The sequence below is a fragment of the Podarcis muralis genome, chromosome 10, assembly GCF_964188315.1.
Source record: "Podarcis muralis chromosome 10, rPodMur119.hap1.1, whole genome shotgun sequence".
NCBI classification, from domain to species: domain Eukaryota; kingdom Metazoa; phylum Chordata; class Lepidosauria; order Squamata; family Lacertidae; genus Podarcis; species Podarcis muralis.
In genome coordinates, this window is record NC_135664.1 from 19,975,075 (window position 1) to 19,992,015 (window position 16,941).

Below are 16,941 nucleotides of genomic sequence, written 5' to 3' on the forward strand. Positions count from 1 at the left end.
GTAGGTATTAACATCAGTTTCCATGGAACTAAGTCAGAGACTTTTCCCCCCACATGCTTTTGTTGCCCATATTTTTCACTCCTGTGCAAAGCTGCCAATAGGCCTGAAAAGACATGTTCTTTTGTGAAATGTTTTGAAAGGTTTTGTAACGTATAAATCTCCAGTTGTCATTCCATTTATTCTGACAATCTCCAGTCTTTGAAAGATAGGCTACATATAATTTGGCCATCTTTAACTATGCCCTCTCTCAATTTTAATTTGCGTGGCAAGTTCCCTCCCCCATGTGAAATGAAGACACTGGACACATTATTTAAGGTTAATGGGCATAAAAAGGCCACAACTTTATTGATTACAGAATTGAAAGGTATTGGCCTTAGGCATTGGTTCCGATCGACTACCCAGCATGGAGACTGGGAAGGGTTATCCACAAGCCGTGGGAGTCCTGTTGAAGTACGCCAACTAAGATCCCACGGGTGTCACCGCTCGGGGGCGTGCCAGAGGCCCTCACCTCCCTAGGTTTTGGACAAGGCAACGCCCCCCGGAGTCCTCTACCGGACTATCCTTTTCATTGGGGGAAGGTGATGGCGCTTCCTTCCCCCCATTCATTTGCATAACAATTACCCCTGCCAATGCCTAACCGCCAATACCACGGAAGTTGTGACGTTTGCTACGAGGTAGGCGAAAAAACCAAAAGGCTAGAAGTGCGCCAAATTGGAAAAATTCCTACCAGGCCCCTTGCGGCGACCAACCGGAGTCCATAGCAAGGTCATAGCTAGCTAAGCCTAAAGGGTGGGTGGGATGGGAAAACCGTTCAGCTGGAAAGGGGAAAGAGGGCGGTCCCCGGGCATGCCTGGCCTTAAATAGGCTAGGCCCCACCTCCCCAGCCCGCCGATTGGCGGGCAGGGTCGAAGGCACGCCCGGGGATTCCCTGTTCTTGCAGGGGCAAAAGGCCAGCCCCCGCGTGTGTGGGAGGGGGTAGCCCGCAACCCCCTCTCCTCCCAAGCTCGGAAATGGCTATCCCACTTAAGGTGTTATAACTGTTGCCCCTTTATCAAAACTCAAGGAACCACTAAAAAGAAAGAAAGATATAAACTATGCCATAAAATTCTCCCTCTTGTTAATTTTTGCATTTTATTGCTCACTCTGTGAATATTGTGTCTTCATTGACCCTCAGAATAGAAACCAGAAATTAGTGTATCATCAATTCCTGTATCATCATGATTTCATCTGATCTCAACAGCAAAGAAAAAGAAAAAGATAGCACCAAGAATGCATAGCCATTGATTTAACATGTGATGAAATAAAAGAATCTCCCTCCACATTTCTTAAAGGACAAAATTCTCTAAAGGGATGTAGCATTTAAAATGAAGGCTTCATAGTAGGGGTAGAAGACAGATCCAGTTCGGTTTGCATTTAAAGGTGAGCCTACAAAATTTACACTTTCTGAAATGAAACACAAAGCACAATCCTTCAACATACTCAGTTCCATGAACTTTGTAGTTCCTTTTTCCAGCCTAGTAATGTGTACAAAATCCCACTAGGGTAAGCTGTTGAGATTTCTATTCCACCTTAAGGAGCAGGCGTGTGGAACTGTTGCGTGTCACATGTCTGTTTACATTCCAGCACAGCTTGCTGGGAACTTCCGTTGTGTGTATAGCTTTTGCTTTTCCTGGTCTCTCGAGAAGACGAAGAGAGAGAGAGAGATGACATGTTTCTTTGTCCTGATTTATGATTAATAAATCCGTAGTTATAGTATGCTTTCACAAGCCTCACGCCTATTCTGTGTGCGCAGTTCGATCTGCTGATAGTGTGCCCTGGCTTTGAAGCCCGGGTTGCTGATTTACGTCGGAGCAGAGGCCGGTGGGTCTTCGCAGCGGACGGCTAGAAGGAGACGGCCCAGCTGGCCTCCTGGCCCTCTGCATGTTGACATAAACATGTATATATTAATAAAAAGGGCATATAATTAGGGAAATTGTTTTGTAAAAAATTGTATATCGGGGGGGGGATGCACTATAATGCTGGTGATTTTTCCTGAGGAATAATAATAATTTAAAAATTGCAAACAGATATGGAAGTGAATTTAGGATTGGAAAAAAGAAGCCGAGAGAAACTTAAATCGACAAAGTAACCCATGCCTACTTCGTAGCATTTCAGAGTGCTGCATGAAATAAAATTCTTTTTCTTGCTTTTGCAAAATAATGCTAATCATCCTCACTAGTTGTCAAATGGGGCTTCAGTATTGAGATGCATTGGGTTTACCTGCCTATGAAGAAAGCAGGGGTGGGTTTATAGACAGAGAGAGCACCCCTCCCTAGATCTGCAGGTAAATCCTAGCTTTTCTTTCTTTCTTCTTTCTTTCTTTCTTTCTTTCTTTCTTTCTTTCTTTCTTTCTTTCTTTCTACCTGCTCCCAAACTCTTTGAGGAAGTGATGCATATGGAGTGGGGAAAAACGTTCCCAAAATGACTGCATTTCATTTCTGTATTTTGCAGCCACAGGAAGGCCCCATCAGAACCATAGTGTATGGGTTAAGCCTTTCCTTCCCTGTGACCATAATGACTAAAATGATTGCCTCTCAAAGTTATTATTCCCTTCCCCCAGAAATGTTTGCTCCTAAATTTGCTGAAGATAACTCATGTTTGAGCAGCAGCAGCATCTTTATTGTGGCTTTCAAATGGTGTTAGTAGTTTTGTGCAACAGCCGGATTGTTCTAGAAGAGCCATTGTATACTGCAGCTGTAGGGAACCGGATCTGACTAGAGCCTTCGCTCCTCCACTCCCTGGAGTCGTGTTTGACCTACCCACCTGTCTATCACCTGAGGTCACCATGACACCTGATGACTTGTTTTTGCATAGCACTGTGCACAGAAGTCTGGATGATCGGCTGATAGTTGATCATATATGATCATATACATGTACGACTACCAGACTTTTAGAAGATATCTGAAGGCAGCCCTGTTTAGGGAAGCTTTTGATGTTTGATGAACTATTGTATTTTAATATTCTGTTGGGAGCTGCCCAGAGTGGCTGGGGAAACCCAGGCAGTTGGGCGGGGTATAAATAAATTATTATTATTATTATTATTATTAATTTATTAGATGTTAGGTGTAGGGCAGGTGTCTGTGGCATGGTCAAAATGGCCTCTTGGGAGTAATCATAAAGTCTGGCACGGTTAATTAGGCTTGCAGGATGGACATTCCCCACAGCTGATATAAAGTTTACCAGATCTGTGTGCATTGGTGTCCTCCTCTTCTGAAGAAGCATGTTGAAAACTGCAGCCATGATATGTTGTGCAGCTTAAATTCTGCTAACTTCAGTGAGCAGCTTGTGTGTGGGATTCCAGCCAGCACCGCTAGTTAATCAAAAGTTTGCCCGAGAGGCTGCATTTATCCCTTCGTAATCAAATAGCACAAATCAAAAAGAAGATTAAGCCTTGATTATTGTCATACTGTGCTTTGAAAATAAGTTTCAGTCTACCATTGTCTGCCTTGTTTTTGTGAAATCAAAATTACTGATTGCCAGCACAGCAGTAATGAAGATGGCAAAGAAGTACCGCTTATGTGTTACTCTGCGAAACGATGATTTTCCTAGTTTGACATAGTGAAGAACATGCAGAACTGCGCCTGGAACCTCTAGTTTGGGTACCTAATCACCACACGCACTGAAAACGATTCAGCAATGACGTGAACAGAGCTGCCATCTTCTCCAGTTGCTTGAGGGGCCCCAACACGACATCCTGACATCATGCTCATGATGTCATGTGATGTCACAAGGAGCCAAGGAGCAGAACTGAACACCCACTGAACATTGAGGGGGTCCACCCCCCTGAAAAAACATGAGGGGAGGGCATGAGCGAAAGATTCCCAGAGCAATCCTATATAGATTTAGTCAGGTGTCAATCTCACCAAGTGCAATTGGGAAATGTGCACAGGATTGCAGCCTTAGAAAGGAAGGGGATAAATAAAGACAAGACTTGGAGTCTGAATGGTGCAGCAAGACTTTTCCCATAGAAAGGTGCCAGGTACATTCTGCTTTAGGCAGCAAAATTCCTTGAGCGGGCATTATTTTATCTGGATAGGTTCAAATAGCAAGAAACAGTCATCTCGGTATTGCATATCCAGTTGGAGTGGCCACATAACCACCAAACTCTCTCCCTGACTTCGAATCAACCACTCTCACACACATACTATAGGACGTTGTGCTAAGTATTGTGAACATCACTCCTAAAGATGTGAGTAGCTTTCACAAGATGGATTCCTCTATCCTCCTCTCTGCTGCAGCCAATCAGAAAATTTAAGGAGAAAAAGTTTGTGTAGGGATGCAAAACACTTGGATTTGGCAGGAAAGTGCCCTTAGCAGAAATAGCCAAGAATTTAATCTCCTGCTTATTGATACTTCCTGCATAATCCGCACAGCTTTCACTTTTTCGAATGATTTGTTCCCTTAGGTTATACCTGTGCTCAAGGAAAAGTTGTGTTAAAACTTGCTCTCATTCTCTTATCTGGGTAGCTATTTAACCAGACTCTTCGTACTCAGCCAGGATTACTCAGTGTTAGCTATTGCAGAAATTTAAATGTGTTATCATATGCATTCACACATTTGCCAGGGATCTTATTTTAATCTGGTTAGGTGGCTACTCACTTCACTTTTGCATACCATATAATTCAATAAGAAGTTTCATGTAATTATTTTATGTTTAATTGTTTTATTGAAGGGTGGGATACTTCTGGCTAAACTTTGCTAGAGGAGTTGTGGCGCAGCTTTTGGATTCCTGAAAATCTGTTCTTGACTTTATTCTTTCTCCAAAATCAAAGTATTCCCCATAGCTCAGTCATCAGTTCCTCCTACAAAATCTTATTTCTGTTATTAGCATTACAATTCTCCCCAGACAACGTGCTAGCCCCAGTGTCCCTTAACATACAGACAATTGATTAAACACAGTATAATTTAGTCTTCATAACCTTTTCCTTGTGTGAAATAAAACGGCTACACTTTGGGAGGAAGAAGAGAGATTAATTTTTTTAATTAAAAAGTGAAACGCTTTTCTTTGCGATATATTGCTTTCTTAAAGGGAACTTTTTCTTCCTTCAGATACCACACTCTGGCAATAATAGTTGCAACTGTTGTTGTTGGCACCCGTCTGTCTCGAGAGACAATGCAGTGCACCTGCAGGGGTGAAAAACTGCTGTGTTAATAGCACCAAAGTGACCTCCCTGGCGCACAAGTCTGGGCAGTGCGTATGGAGGTCCTGGGCTGCCCAGATGACAATACCCCCCCCCCCTTTGGCCTTGCTGATGTGGTCCAAAGGAAAGCAGAGCAATGCGTTCAGCATGTGAACCACCAGCTTTGACTCAGTATCGATGTTTCACCTCAAGGTTTTGCTTTCTGCTGAAATAATCTGCAGAATTCTCTAGAGTGTGGTGTAGTGCTCAAGAGCGGTAGACTCGTAATCTGGGGAACCGGGTTTGCTTCTCCGCTCCTCCACATGCAGCTGCTGGGTGACCTTGGGCTAGTCACACTCCTCTGAAGTCTCTCAGCCTCACTAACCTCACAGAGTGTTTGTTGTCGGGGAGGAAGGGAAAGGAGAATGTTAGCCGCTTTGAGACTCCTTTGGGCAGTGATAAAGCGGGATATCAAATCCAAACTCTTCTTCTTCTTCTTCTTCTTCTTTTAGGTACCAGTGGGACCTGATGTAGCATGGCAGAGCAGAAGGCACCTAATGTCTGTTGAAAAACAAGAAGCTAATCTGTATGCCCCAATAAATGTAACCAATGGAACAGGCCCCAATGCCACGTGCATCCTTTTTTATGCCACAGATTTAAACTTTACAGCCGATGGCACTGTCATGAATCTAACCCATCGCACATTTGAATCTCATGAAGTGGATACCAGCAATTCCACTTGTTCGGGGACCAATGCCACGTGAGTAGCCTGACTTTCACTACTAATTGTCTTTCATGGTACATTGACTGATGAAGCTGATTTTTTTTTTTTGTCCCAGATAGCATTACCATTTAGCTTAGCCAAGACTTGAAATCAAAGTCCTAGAAAGATCAGATTAAGGTACAGTCATGAAATTGCATAGCTCGCATAGCTTTGGTTATCTCTATTCTTATGCATTTTAAGTGTCCAAAATGCTTTACAAGCCTGCTTATTAACTTACTCTACGAAGTAGGCTATTAACTACTTTGCAGCTGGAGAACTGAGGCTGTCAACTTGCTAAAAATTAGAGATGGACAAGCTTTCCCCAGCAAATACCTTTTTCAGCCCACTGACAGCCAGCCTTGCTCATTAAGATGTAGACCTTTTTGGTACAGCCTAAAGATATAAAACTTACAGTTAATGGATTTTTAGGGATGTGGGTGGCGCTGTGGGTTAAACCACAGAGCCTAGGACTTGCTGATCAGAAGGTTGCGGTTTGAATCCCTGCGATGGGGTGAGCTCCCATTGCTCGGTCCCTGCTCCTGCCAACCTAGCAGTTCGAAAGCACATCAAAGTGCAAGTAGATAAATAGGTACCACTCCGGCGGGAAGGTAAACGGCGTTTCTGTGTGCTGCTCTGGCTCGCCAGAAGCAGCTTAGTCATGCTGGCCACATGACCCGGAAACTATACGCCGGCTCCCTTGGCCAATAAAGTGAGATGAGCGTTGCAACCCCAGAGTCAGCCACGACTGGACCTAATGGTCAGGGGTCCCTTTACCTTTACCTAACGGATTTCCCCCCCTGTTCGGTTTTCAAGAGAAACAGAATTTTGGGAGGAGATGATAGTTTTTCAATATTTTACAGATCAAAAGTCACTTTTCCTACATTAGAAACATAGTATATATTATGTATAACTTGATTTGCCATTAAATGACCATCTTTGTTACATTTAAAGCACAGTTTATTCGGACAATATTTACAAGTTGAATTAATTGTTTTCCATTTTGGTTACAAATGGAACTACAAGCTGTAGGACTGGAAAGAGCCTAGTCTCTCATTGGTTTTGCCAGTTCATGAGGAACATGCAAAGCACAATAGAAGCAGGAGAAACCATCTGGATTATAGGAAAAGGAAAAGGAAACAATGTATTTTGGGGGGAGAATAATTCTGAAATACTCAGAAAATTATTATGTCTCCTCCAGTGTTCCATAATGCATAAGGCATTCATTTCCATAAAAGGGTCTGGAAAAAGAAGGGAGGAGCACCTGGTTTGTATGCAGAAAGTCCCAGGTTCAGTTTCCAAGTAGGGCTGGGAATAAAATCTGCTCCTGGAGAGCAACTCCCAGTTGGTGAAGACAATTCTGAACTCGATGGACCAATGGCCTGGCTTGCAATATTTCTATGTAGTAAACAGCTGTTGTTCGCCTCTATGGGAACAAATAAATAGGGCACGGTTTTGATGGGGAGAAGATTTATCCAACCCCCCTGACCGCAGGTGGTCTGACCTAATGGGATGCTGCAATAGGGGTGCTCAGGCCATTGTCTGTACCTCTCCCATCATTCTCACACTTGGTATGTGTGGAAAGGCTGTATGCAGATACTCACCTATGTCAGTATCCTATGTATTCCTACGCCATTCCTATGTATCATTAATATTTATTTATTTCTATACCACCCTTCATCCAAAGATCACAGGGCGCTTTGCAATATAAAAACACAAAAATTCATACCATAATAACAAACAGAAACAATAACTCCCATCCATATATATCAAAACACTGTAGGAATGACACCTTTGTCAATGTTGGCTTCATTTTGTTGATCTGGATTTGGTACCCCAAACGTCGTCATCCTCTAAAATGTGGCACCTCGTATTCTGAGCTTTTTGAAACCAAAACCAGAATTCCACATACATTCTGATACACGTCTAAACTTTTGTATGAATTGTGATCCTTATTCAGTGGCGTTGCGTCCTTTACTGGTGCCCGGGGCACGTGAGTGCACCAGGTGGGTCCAGGGGCTGGATGTGGAGGGTGAACAAAACCTGCTGAACCATCCAAACCCTAGCCGCTGCCACTGTCAGGCGGGCGTGGGGCACGGAGGGTTCTTGGGGCCACGCTGCGCTGCCGCCTGCCCACCAGCGCAGAGGGAACCTGACTGACTGATGTGGGCCAGGGGTGCAGCAGCAAGACTGGGCTCTGGGGCCCAGAGACCCCCAGTGGCAGGCAGGGCAGGGATTGTGAAATTCAACGTCTGGTACGCTTCCACTGTGACTCAGTGTTGTCCCAGCGTTTAGCAGAGACTGCGCACAGTGAGATATTTCAAGCATGCAGAAAAGACTGTACGCAGCTTCTTTCCTAATCTAAGAAGCGTTTATTTACAGCAGAAATTAATCAGTAATCCGGGAGAACACAGCAACATGCTGGCTCTCTCTGTCGAAAGTAATCTCACATAACAAAGCAGACAAAATCCCCGTATGTGGGCACACACCCCAGGACGCACACTCTGAGCTATTAACCCTATAAGCTCTGGTTCTCCTCACAGAGAACCCTGTGGGGGGGTACCTGACTCACGCCCTCTCAAAGCCATGTGCCTGAGGCTACAACCCCCTGGCCCTCCCGATGCTATGCCCCTGTCCTTATTCATATCAGTGCAAGAGCCAATTGCGCAAAGAAATCTGTACACGGACTACCCATTCCTCTTGGTTCAGCCAAGAAATAAAGGTAAAGGTAAAGGTACCCCTGCCCATACGGGCCAGTCTTGACAGACTCTGGGATTGTGCGCCCATCTCACTCAAGAGGCCGGGGGCCAGCGCTGTCCGAAGACACTTCCGGGTCACGTGGCCAGCGTGACAAAGCTGCATCTGGCGAGCCAGCGTAGCACCCGGAACACCATTTACCTTCCCGCTGGTAAGCGGTCCCTATTTATCTACTTGCACCCGGGGGTGCTTTCGAACTGCTAGGTTGACAGGCGCTGGGACCGAGCGACGGGAGTGCACCCCGCCACAGGGATTCGAACCGCCGACCTTTCGATCGGCAAGCCCTAGGCGCTGAGGCTTTTACCCACAGCGCCACCCGCATCCCATCAGCCAAGAAATACCATGCCTTAAATCTTGGGCCCTTGGGAGAAAAGCAATGACAAACCTAGACAGCATCTTAAAAAGCAGAGACATCACCTTGCCAACAAATGTCCGTATAGTTAAAGCTATGGTTTTCCCAGTAGTGATGTACGGGAGTGAGAGCTGGACCATAAAGAAGGCTGATCACTGAAGAATTGATTCTTTTGAATTATGGTGCTGGAGGAGACTCTTGAGAGTCCCATGGACTGCAAGAAGATCAAACCTATCCATTCTTAAGGAAATCAGCCCTGAGTGCTCACTGGAAGGACAGATCCTGAAGCTGAGACTCCAATACTTAGGCCACCTCATGAGAAGATAAGACTCCCTGGAAAAGACCCTGATGTTGGGAAAGATGGAGGGCACAAGGAGAAGAGGATGACAGAGGACGAGATGGTTGGACAGTGTTCTCGAAGCTACCAGCATGAGTTTGACTAAACTGCGGGAGGCAGTGGAAGACAGAAGTGCCTGGCATGCTCTGGTCCATGGGGTCACAAAGAGTCAGACACGACTAAACGATTAAACAACAACAACAACAGCAACAACAAACAAATCTTGGGCCACCACAGCTTGTCACTCCTCAAACCAAACACAGCCAGCAAGCCATTCCTTGCGTTCCATGCGCAGATAGTGGAGGGTGTGGCTATCAGGCATGCCAGTGGTAGGGTGTGCAGCTAAATCACAGATCCCTGTGAACCCCCGTGTGTGTGTGTGTGTGTGTGTGTGTGTGTGTGTGTGTGTGTATTCATCTGAATTTTTCTCTTGCGTCAGGGAGGCTTTGCATTACATTGGCCCAGGCCTGTCATTTCCCATTGAAACAAGCAGCATTTCCCTAGCGAATAAAGAGGAGCGTGTACTTCAAACACACAGGGTACTTTCCCTTCGCAGCACATACCGCATTTTTTCGCTCCATAAGGCACACCTGATCATAAGGCACACCTAGTTTCTAGAGGGGGAATTCAAGAAAAATATATATTTAAAGGGAGCGCTGAGCAGAGCCTGTATGCATCCCAGGCTCTGCTCAGCGCTCCCTTTCACAAGCCGCGTGGAGTGTGTGTGTGGCTCTTGGGGGCTTTTCCTCGAGGAGGGAGAAGGGCAGCCCGTCAGAAGCCCTCACCTCCCACAAAAGCCCACAGGAGCCACACACCCTTTAAAGAGAGTGCTGCTCTTGGGGGCTTTTCCCTGAGGAGGGAGAAGGGACTGACTGGCTGCGTCAGTCCCTTCTCCCACCTCGTAGAAAAGCCCGCAGGAGCCGCACGCTCTTTAAAGGGTGCGTGGCTCCTGTGGGCTTTTCTACGAAGTGGGGGAAGGGACTGATGCGGCCAGTCAGTCCCTTCTCCCTCCTGGGGAAAAGCCCGCAAGAGCCGCACGAAGCTTGTGTGTGGCTCTTGGGGCTTTCCCCGCCTGCCTCCCCCCTGCATTCGCTCCATAAGACGCACACACATTTCCCCTTGCTTTTTAGGAGGGAAAAAGTGCGTCTTACGGAGTTAAAAATACGATATCTCCTCCCAGAGAGCTGCTATTTCAGAGCAAAAAATACTGTAGGTGTTCTGACTTTCTCATCAAGTCAGATTTGTGTCCAGATCCATTATTTTCATGGAAAAGAAGAAGAAAGCTAATAAGCAGTTCAGCTTGTATGTATGCATGAGGTGCAAAAAAGAGAATTGTGCCAACATATAGCTGCTTCTTTTGTCTTCCTTTCATTGTTCCTTTCCAAGAGAATAATTATGCATGACTTCTATTCATCCACATGTCTTCTCTTACGGCCGCGCTCTCTCCTTGCCTGTGCCCTCATTTTATTCAACTGTCTTGGTCCCCACAACCACCACCACGATCAAAACTCCCATTAACATTACACGAGGCAATAATTTCATTGTAAGGTGTCGTTGCAGGGAATCCTTGCCACCACTTAAATTTAAGTGAGTTGTAAATAACTCCATAGATCAAGGTCTTCAATATATTCCCCCTTTTGTTTGAAAGGGAGATAAGGAAACAGCTTTCTGCTCTGCAATATTTTCTGTTCCGCCATCTCTTTGTCTTTACCTACCAATTTAGATGTGATCCTATTTTTAAAAAATGATAATGAAAAAGGTTCATATGAAAATTATATGATGTAACATTTTCTTGCATCTCTCCCTCCTCCCCGACCCCCTTGTCAGGTTGTCGTTAAGATACAGCAACCCAGTGAAGGGCATTGAGAGTCTGGAAATCAGGTATGTTTATGAATTAATTTACTTATACAATTTTTTTTAATGAATGTCAAGGTGCTTTCCACTTACAGAATGAGACGTCCTCTTATCTCCCCACAAGTCTACAAAATCCCAGGCAAACAGAAACTAATCGCGATAGTCTACCCACTATTGCTTGTATTCAAGTTTTATTCATGATTAAAACTTGTGATGATTAGTCCAAATATCATTGTACCGGTTGTGGAAACATGGAAACAAGGCTGTGAGGAGCACCTGCTGGGTGAGTATTTCTGCAACGGAGCCAGGTGATGTAGCGTACAAACAAATGCCTTGTATACCTGAAGGAGCATCTCCACCCCCATCATTCAGCCAGGACACTGAGGTCCAGCATTGAGGGTCTTCTGGCAGTTCACTCACTGTGAGAAGTGAAGTTACAGGGAACCAGGCAGAGGGCCTTCTTGTCAGTGGCGCACTCCCATTGGATGTCAAGGAGATAAATAACTGTATACAATGGTACCTCAGGTTACTGACGCTTCAGATTACAGACGCTTCAGGTTACAGACTCCGCTAACCCAGAAATAGTACCTCGGGTTAAGAACTTTACCTCAGGATGAGAAAAGAAATTGCGTGGCGGCAGTGAGAGGCCCCATTAGCTAAAGTGGTACCTCAGGTTAAGAACAGTTTCAGGTTAAAAATGAACCTCCGGAATGAATTAAGTTCTTAACCCAAGGTATCACTGTACAACTTTTAGAAGAGATCTGAAGGCAGCCCCATATTGAAAATTCTTTAATGTCTGATGTTTTCTTATGTTTTTATATGTGTTAGAAGCTGCTCAGAGTGGCTAGAAAAACCTAACCAGATGGACGGGGTATAATAAATAAAATTATTATTATTATTATTATTATTATTATTATTATTATTATTATTACCCAAAGCCAGCATAATCACTCTGAATAAGGATGTAGTTCACTTGACGTTAGTGCCGCTACGTGTCCTGGGTCTTCAACTTCCTCATAAGGTGCCTTAGCAAATGGATTATACGGTACTTCAGGGAAAAGACAGTTTGGGATTGAGGTCAAACTAGAATGTCTGGCTGGAAATTTGTAACAAGTAATAAAGACCATCTCGGGTATGAGTAAATAGAATAAAATGGAGATGATTGCAAATTAAAAAGCTTAAATCTTTCCTCACTGCGGTTCAGAGTGCTATTAACCGGGCAGCGAATGGTTCACCAAAGTAAGCAATGCCGTATCACAGCCTCTTCCACTAGAATAGCCTCAGGCACCGGGCCAAATGAAAGACTTGTAATCAACACAATACGATCCTGGGGAAAATAAGTAAAAAAAATAACCCTCTGCTGACAGACAGGAGAGCTTGTCCATTGTAGAACTCACATTGCAAAAAGTATCATGAGCTGTAAACAGGCCCCACTAAGCTGGAAAACATGATTATTGTGTTATTTATTACAAATCTGCTCTAGCTACCTAGGCTTCCAGTCTGCTGGCCAGGGTGGGGTGGGGAAGCAATACCTGCCCCTAGGTGCTCAGTCAAGTTATTCCCTTCACATTTAACATACAGTATATGCTCCTCTGTTTTCTGTGAAGATAAACTTGTTAAGATCATCCCATTTCTTGATTTGGTATAGACCCTGATAATTTCAAAACAGTTGGTGGATTGTGCTTTATTGCATACAATCTCATCAAGCCAGTTGAAACAAACAAACAAACAAACAAACAAACAAACAAAGACAGAGAAGGGGAGAAATGCAACGCCAAATGAATCATGCAACCAGTGTTGCATGTCTTAAAAACAAAGGAAGTTGCCTTATAGTAAATCAGACTATTTGTTCATTTATCCAACTATTGTCTGCTCTGACTGGCAGTGCCTATCCAGGATCTGAAGGCAAAGGGCTTTCGCAGCATCTCTTACCTGAACCTTTTACTAGAGGTGCCTGGAACTGAACCTAAGGCCTTTGCATCATTATCATCATCATCATCATCATCAACAACAACATCATCATCATCATTATTACCACCACCACCCAGCCAGATGGGCAGGATACAAATAATAAAGTTGTTGTTGTTGTTGTTGTTGTTGTTGTTGTTGTTGTTGTTGTGAAGCTGCAGGATAGGAGACGGGAAATGGGAATCACATGGCAAGGCCCAAATTGTGCTTCAGTTCTTGCAGGCTTATAAAGGGAGTGCATAAGTATTTTCCTCTCATGTTTGGTTCAGTGTTTAGAGGCACACTCCCGCCTCATGCACATGCTTTCTTGTGCTCGCCGCAATGGCTTTTCAATGAATTTATCCGTATTCACACATGGCCCCTTTCCTTAAGGAACTGAAGCCTCTTCTCTTCTTCTCAAAGAGAATCAGCTTGTTCCCTTCTCTCCATTGCCCGTCAGCAGAAGGCTCAAACCCAGAAATTCTGTAGCCTCTCTGCGAGTATATCACAGTATGTACCACTGAACTCCACCCTTGTATCCTTCATTTGCTGCGGCACGCGAGACAACCTTGGGGGTCTCATTTTCGCTGCTAAGCCGAATGGCATGTTTGAAGAGACATCTCTTAAACCCAAATGCGCCTGCTTAATCCTATCTCACGGCCACCCGGTAATTCCTAAAGGAAAAGATGCCACAGCAGAATGAATCGATGCATTCTATGTTTCTCCTTTCTCTAGTTTTTTGATGACCAACAAGAAGTACGTAGGCTCTGCTCGAGAGTGGTTCACTTTAGATTTTGTTCACATTCAACAAGACAACAAGGAAACGGCTATATTTACTGCCCCTTCCATCTCTGGTCCTGCGGAGTATTCATTCCATTGCCAGCTGGTGGGAACAAGCGACCATTATGGGGCAACATTGACTCCCAGCAATGCTGCAGCGAAAGAGTGGCAGGTTGTCATCTCTGAGTTCCAGGTGAGTACACAGTGCAGTTTCAGAGGCAATTCTAACAGCTATTAGTTTGCTGTCGGAGTTTCTGAAAGGTCTGTCTCACCACTTACTTTCCCCTTCAACCCTAAGAGAAAATTTTAACCAACACCCTTTCTTGGATCCCCAGTGAGCTCTTCAGTAATGTGAAGATGAAGGATTGACAGGGTTGGGGCAGCCTATAAATGGGGAGAACAAGGAAAAAAGAAGATTCTCCAGAAAGCTATCCATAGAAAGCAACAGACCAACACCAATCATTATCCATTTTTTATCCAGTCAAACAACTAAACAAATTATACTGTATTTTTTCATGTATAAGACGTCCCCATGTATAAGACAACCCCTATTTTTGAACCCTAAATTAAGAAATGAATATTTTAAACACCCAATATCACCCAAACTTGTTGAGTCCCCCCCCCCCAAATTTGCAGAACGAGCAGCTGAAGCTCTGGAACGTATTTTTCCATGTATAGGACTAAAAATAAAAATAAGCAAAAAAGATTGTCTTATACATGGAAAAAGATGGTATTTTGCCACTTCAGTGAATGGGGTCAATTTTGCAAAGGAATGATGTGTGAATCATGGCTTAGTAATAGAGTATATCCAATATACATGAAAAGCCATAATCTTTGTCAACTTAAAAGTACTTGGGGTGAGCTCCCCGCTTGAGATTCTAGAAAGGTGATGGCACAAGCCGGAATTCTTTTATAAAGACCTTGAAAAATCTTCAGTGAGTTACAGACAAAAAGAGAATATTGTTTTATAGGCTTTTGTTGCTTGTCAGCAACAGGATGTGAGGTGGCACATCTTTATTTTATGAGTGGAAGACAACTGCCCCCTACCACTGCTGTGGCAAAATATAAGCAAGGATATTGCCAAGAAATTACAATAGGTATTTTTAAAAACTAGAAAGGCACTTTGAGACAGTCAAACTTCCAGACCGAAACTTCAGAAGAGACATCTCAGACTGGCGTGTTGCAGGTTTATTTTATTCTTTAAAAAAGATCAATAATGCTGTACCCTGCAAACATTGTCTTCCTACCTTTAGCCTCCTCAGTCTGTTTCAGCTAAAGTGCTTTAGCAACATCAAAGCCTTGTTACATGCTTCAAGCACTTTGGCACCGAGAACGGTATCGAGTCTGTATTATTTCATAGTCACTCAATGCTCTGTGGGAGCCATAACAACATTATGCAACCTCACCATTTTGTCAGCCATCCATCCAGCCAGATAATGTGTGTCTTCCCTTTGCAACTTTTGCCTGAAGCCTGAAAAGAACAGACCCTCCATTTTCCATGAACAGTCCTGGATTTACAGAAGCTGCACCAGATTTTTATTAGATCCCAAAATGTCTCGCTTTTCCTTAAAGGTAAAGGGACCCCTGACCATTAGGTCCAGTCGTGACCGACTCTGGGGTTGCGGCGCTCATCTCACTTTATTGGCCAAGGGAGCCGGCGTACAGCTTTCGGGTCATGTGGCCAGCATGACTGAGCCGCTTCTGGTGAACCAGAGCAGCGCACGGAAACGCTGTTTACCTTCCCACCAGAGCGGTACCTATTTATCTACTTGCACTTTGACATGCTTTCGAACTGCTAGGTTGGCAGGAGCAGGGACCAACCAACGGGAGCTAACCCCATCACGGGGATTCGAATCGCCGATCTTCTGATCAGGAGGTCCTAGGCTCTGTGGTTTAACTCACAGCGCCACCCATGTCCCTCCACTTTTCCTTAGGACGTCCCTATTTTCATTTGAGAAATGTTGGAGGGTATGGAGTTATGCGACTCCAGAGCCAAGGAGATACAACCTTTAGAAGGTATAGGGAAGCTTTTAAAAAATGTTTAATGCTTTGTTATGTTTTTAGAATAAAGGGAGTGGGTGGGGCTGTGGTCTAAACCACAGAGCCTCTTGAGCTTGCTGATTGGAAGGTCAGCGGTTCGGATCCATATGACGGAGTGAGCTCATATTGCTCTGTCTCAGCTTCTGCCAACCTAGCAGTTCGAAAGCACACCAGTGCGAGTAGAGAATAGGTACCCGCCGTGGCAGGAAGGTAAACGGCATTTCCATGCGCTCTGGTTTCCATCACAGTGTCCCGTTGCTCCAGAAGCGGTTTAGTCATGACCCAGAAAGCTGTCTGTGGACAAACAATGGCTCCCTCAGCCTGAAAGCCAGATGAGCGCCACAACCCCATGGTCGCCTCTGACTGGACTTAACTGTCCAGGGGTCCTTTACCCTTTACCTTATTTATTTAATTAATTACTATTACTATTGAATAGAACATCCCTATTTTCACTGGAGAAATGTGGATGGTATGAGAGAAAGCAGGCAACGAAATGAAATGATGGTGCAAATGTAACCACGGCCTAAATATACAGGCTTCCCCCCCCCCCAACACACAAAATGAAAACAGAGTTGCTAAGCTGTGAGTAAACACTCAGCTTGCTTATTTCCTACCCCTGTTTGAGAGGGGCCTTAGCTCAGTGGGAGACCCCCAACTTTGTGTCAGATTCCAAGTTCAGCCTCAGGCATTGTCCTAAGGAGTCTTCCTCAGATAGATGAGACCTTTAGAAAATCAACGGAGCTGGGTTCAAAGGGCAGCTTGAACTATCACTCTGCGGGGCTTTTTTGTTTTGTTTTTGGTGGAAGAAAAGTTTTTTAGCTACGTGAAGGTGGCCTAGCAATGTCTATGTGCAGAAGTTAATGGATGTTGCTTTGCTGTTCTCCCCAGGGCTGTATCCTTAGAATACCCCTTGATTTTCCATCGTTTTAACTTACATTTTCCCTATGCTTCAACA

General features: G+C 44.5%; 1 protein-coding gene across 1 annotated transcript in view; it reads left to right on the top strand.

Annotated features, from left to right (window-relative positions):
• LOC114605943 (V-type proton ATPase subunit S1-like) overlaps nucleotides 1–16,941 on the top strand; it is a 48,000-nt gene that overhangs the window by 29,223 nt on the left and 1,836 nt on the right. The window contains exons 7-9 of the mRNA XM_028747663.2: nucleotides 5,672–5,919; nucleotides 11,193–11,246; nucleotides 13,902–14,139. Of these exons, the coding sequence (XP_028603496.2) occupies nucleotides 5,672–5,919; nucleotides 11,193–11,246; nucleotides 13,902–14,139 (540 nt within the window). The remainder of the gene's footprint in view (nucleotides 1–5,671; nucleotides 5,920–11,192; nucleotides 11,247–13,901; nucleotides 14,140–16,941) is intronic.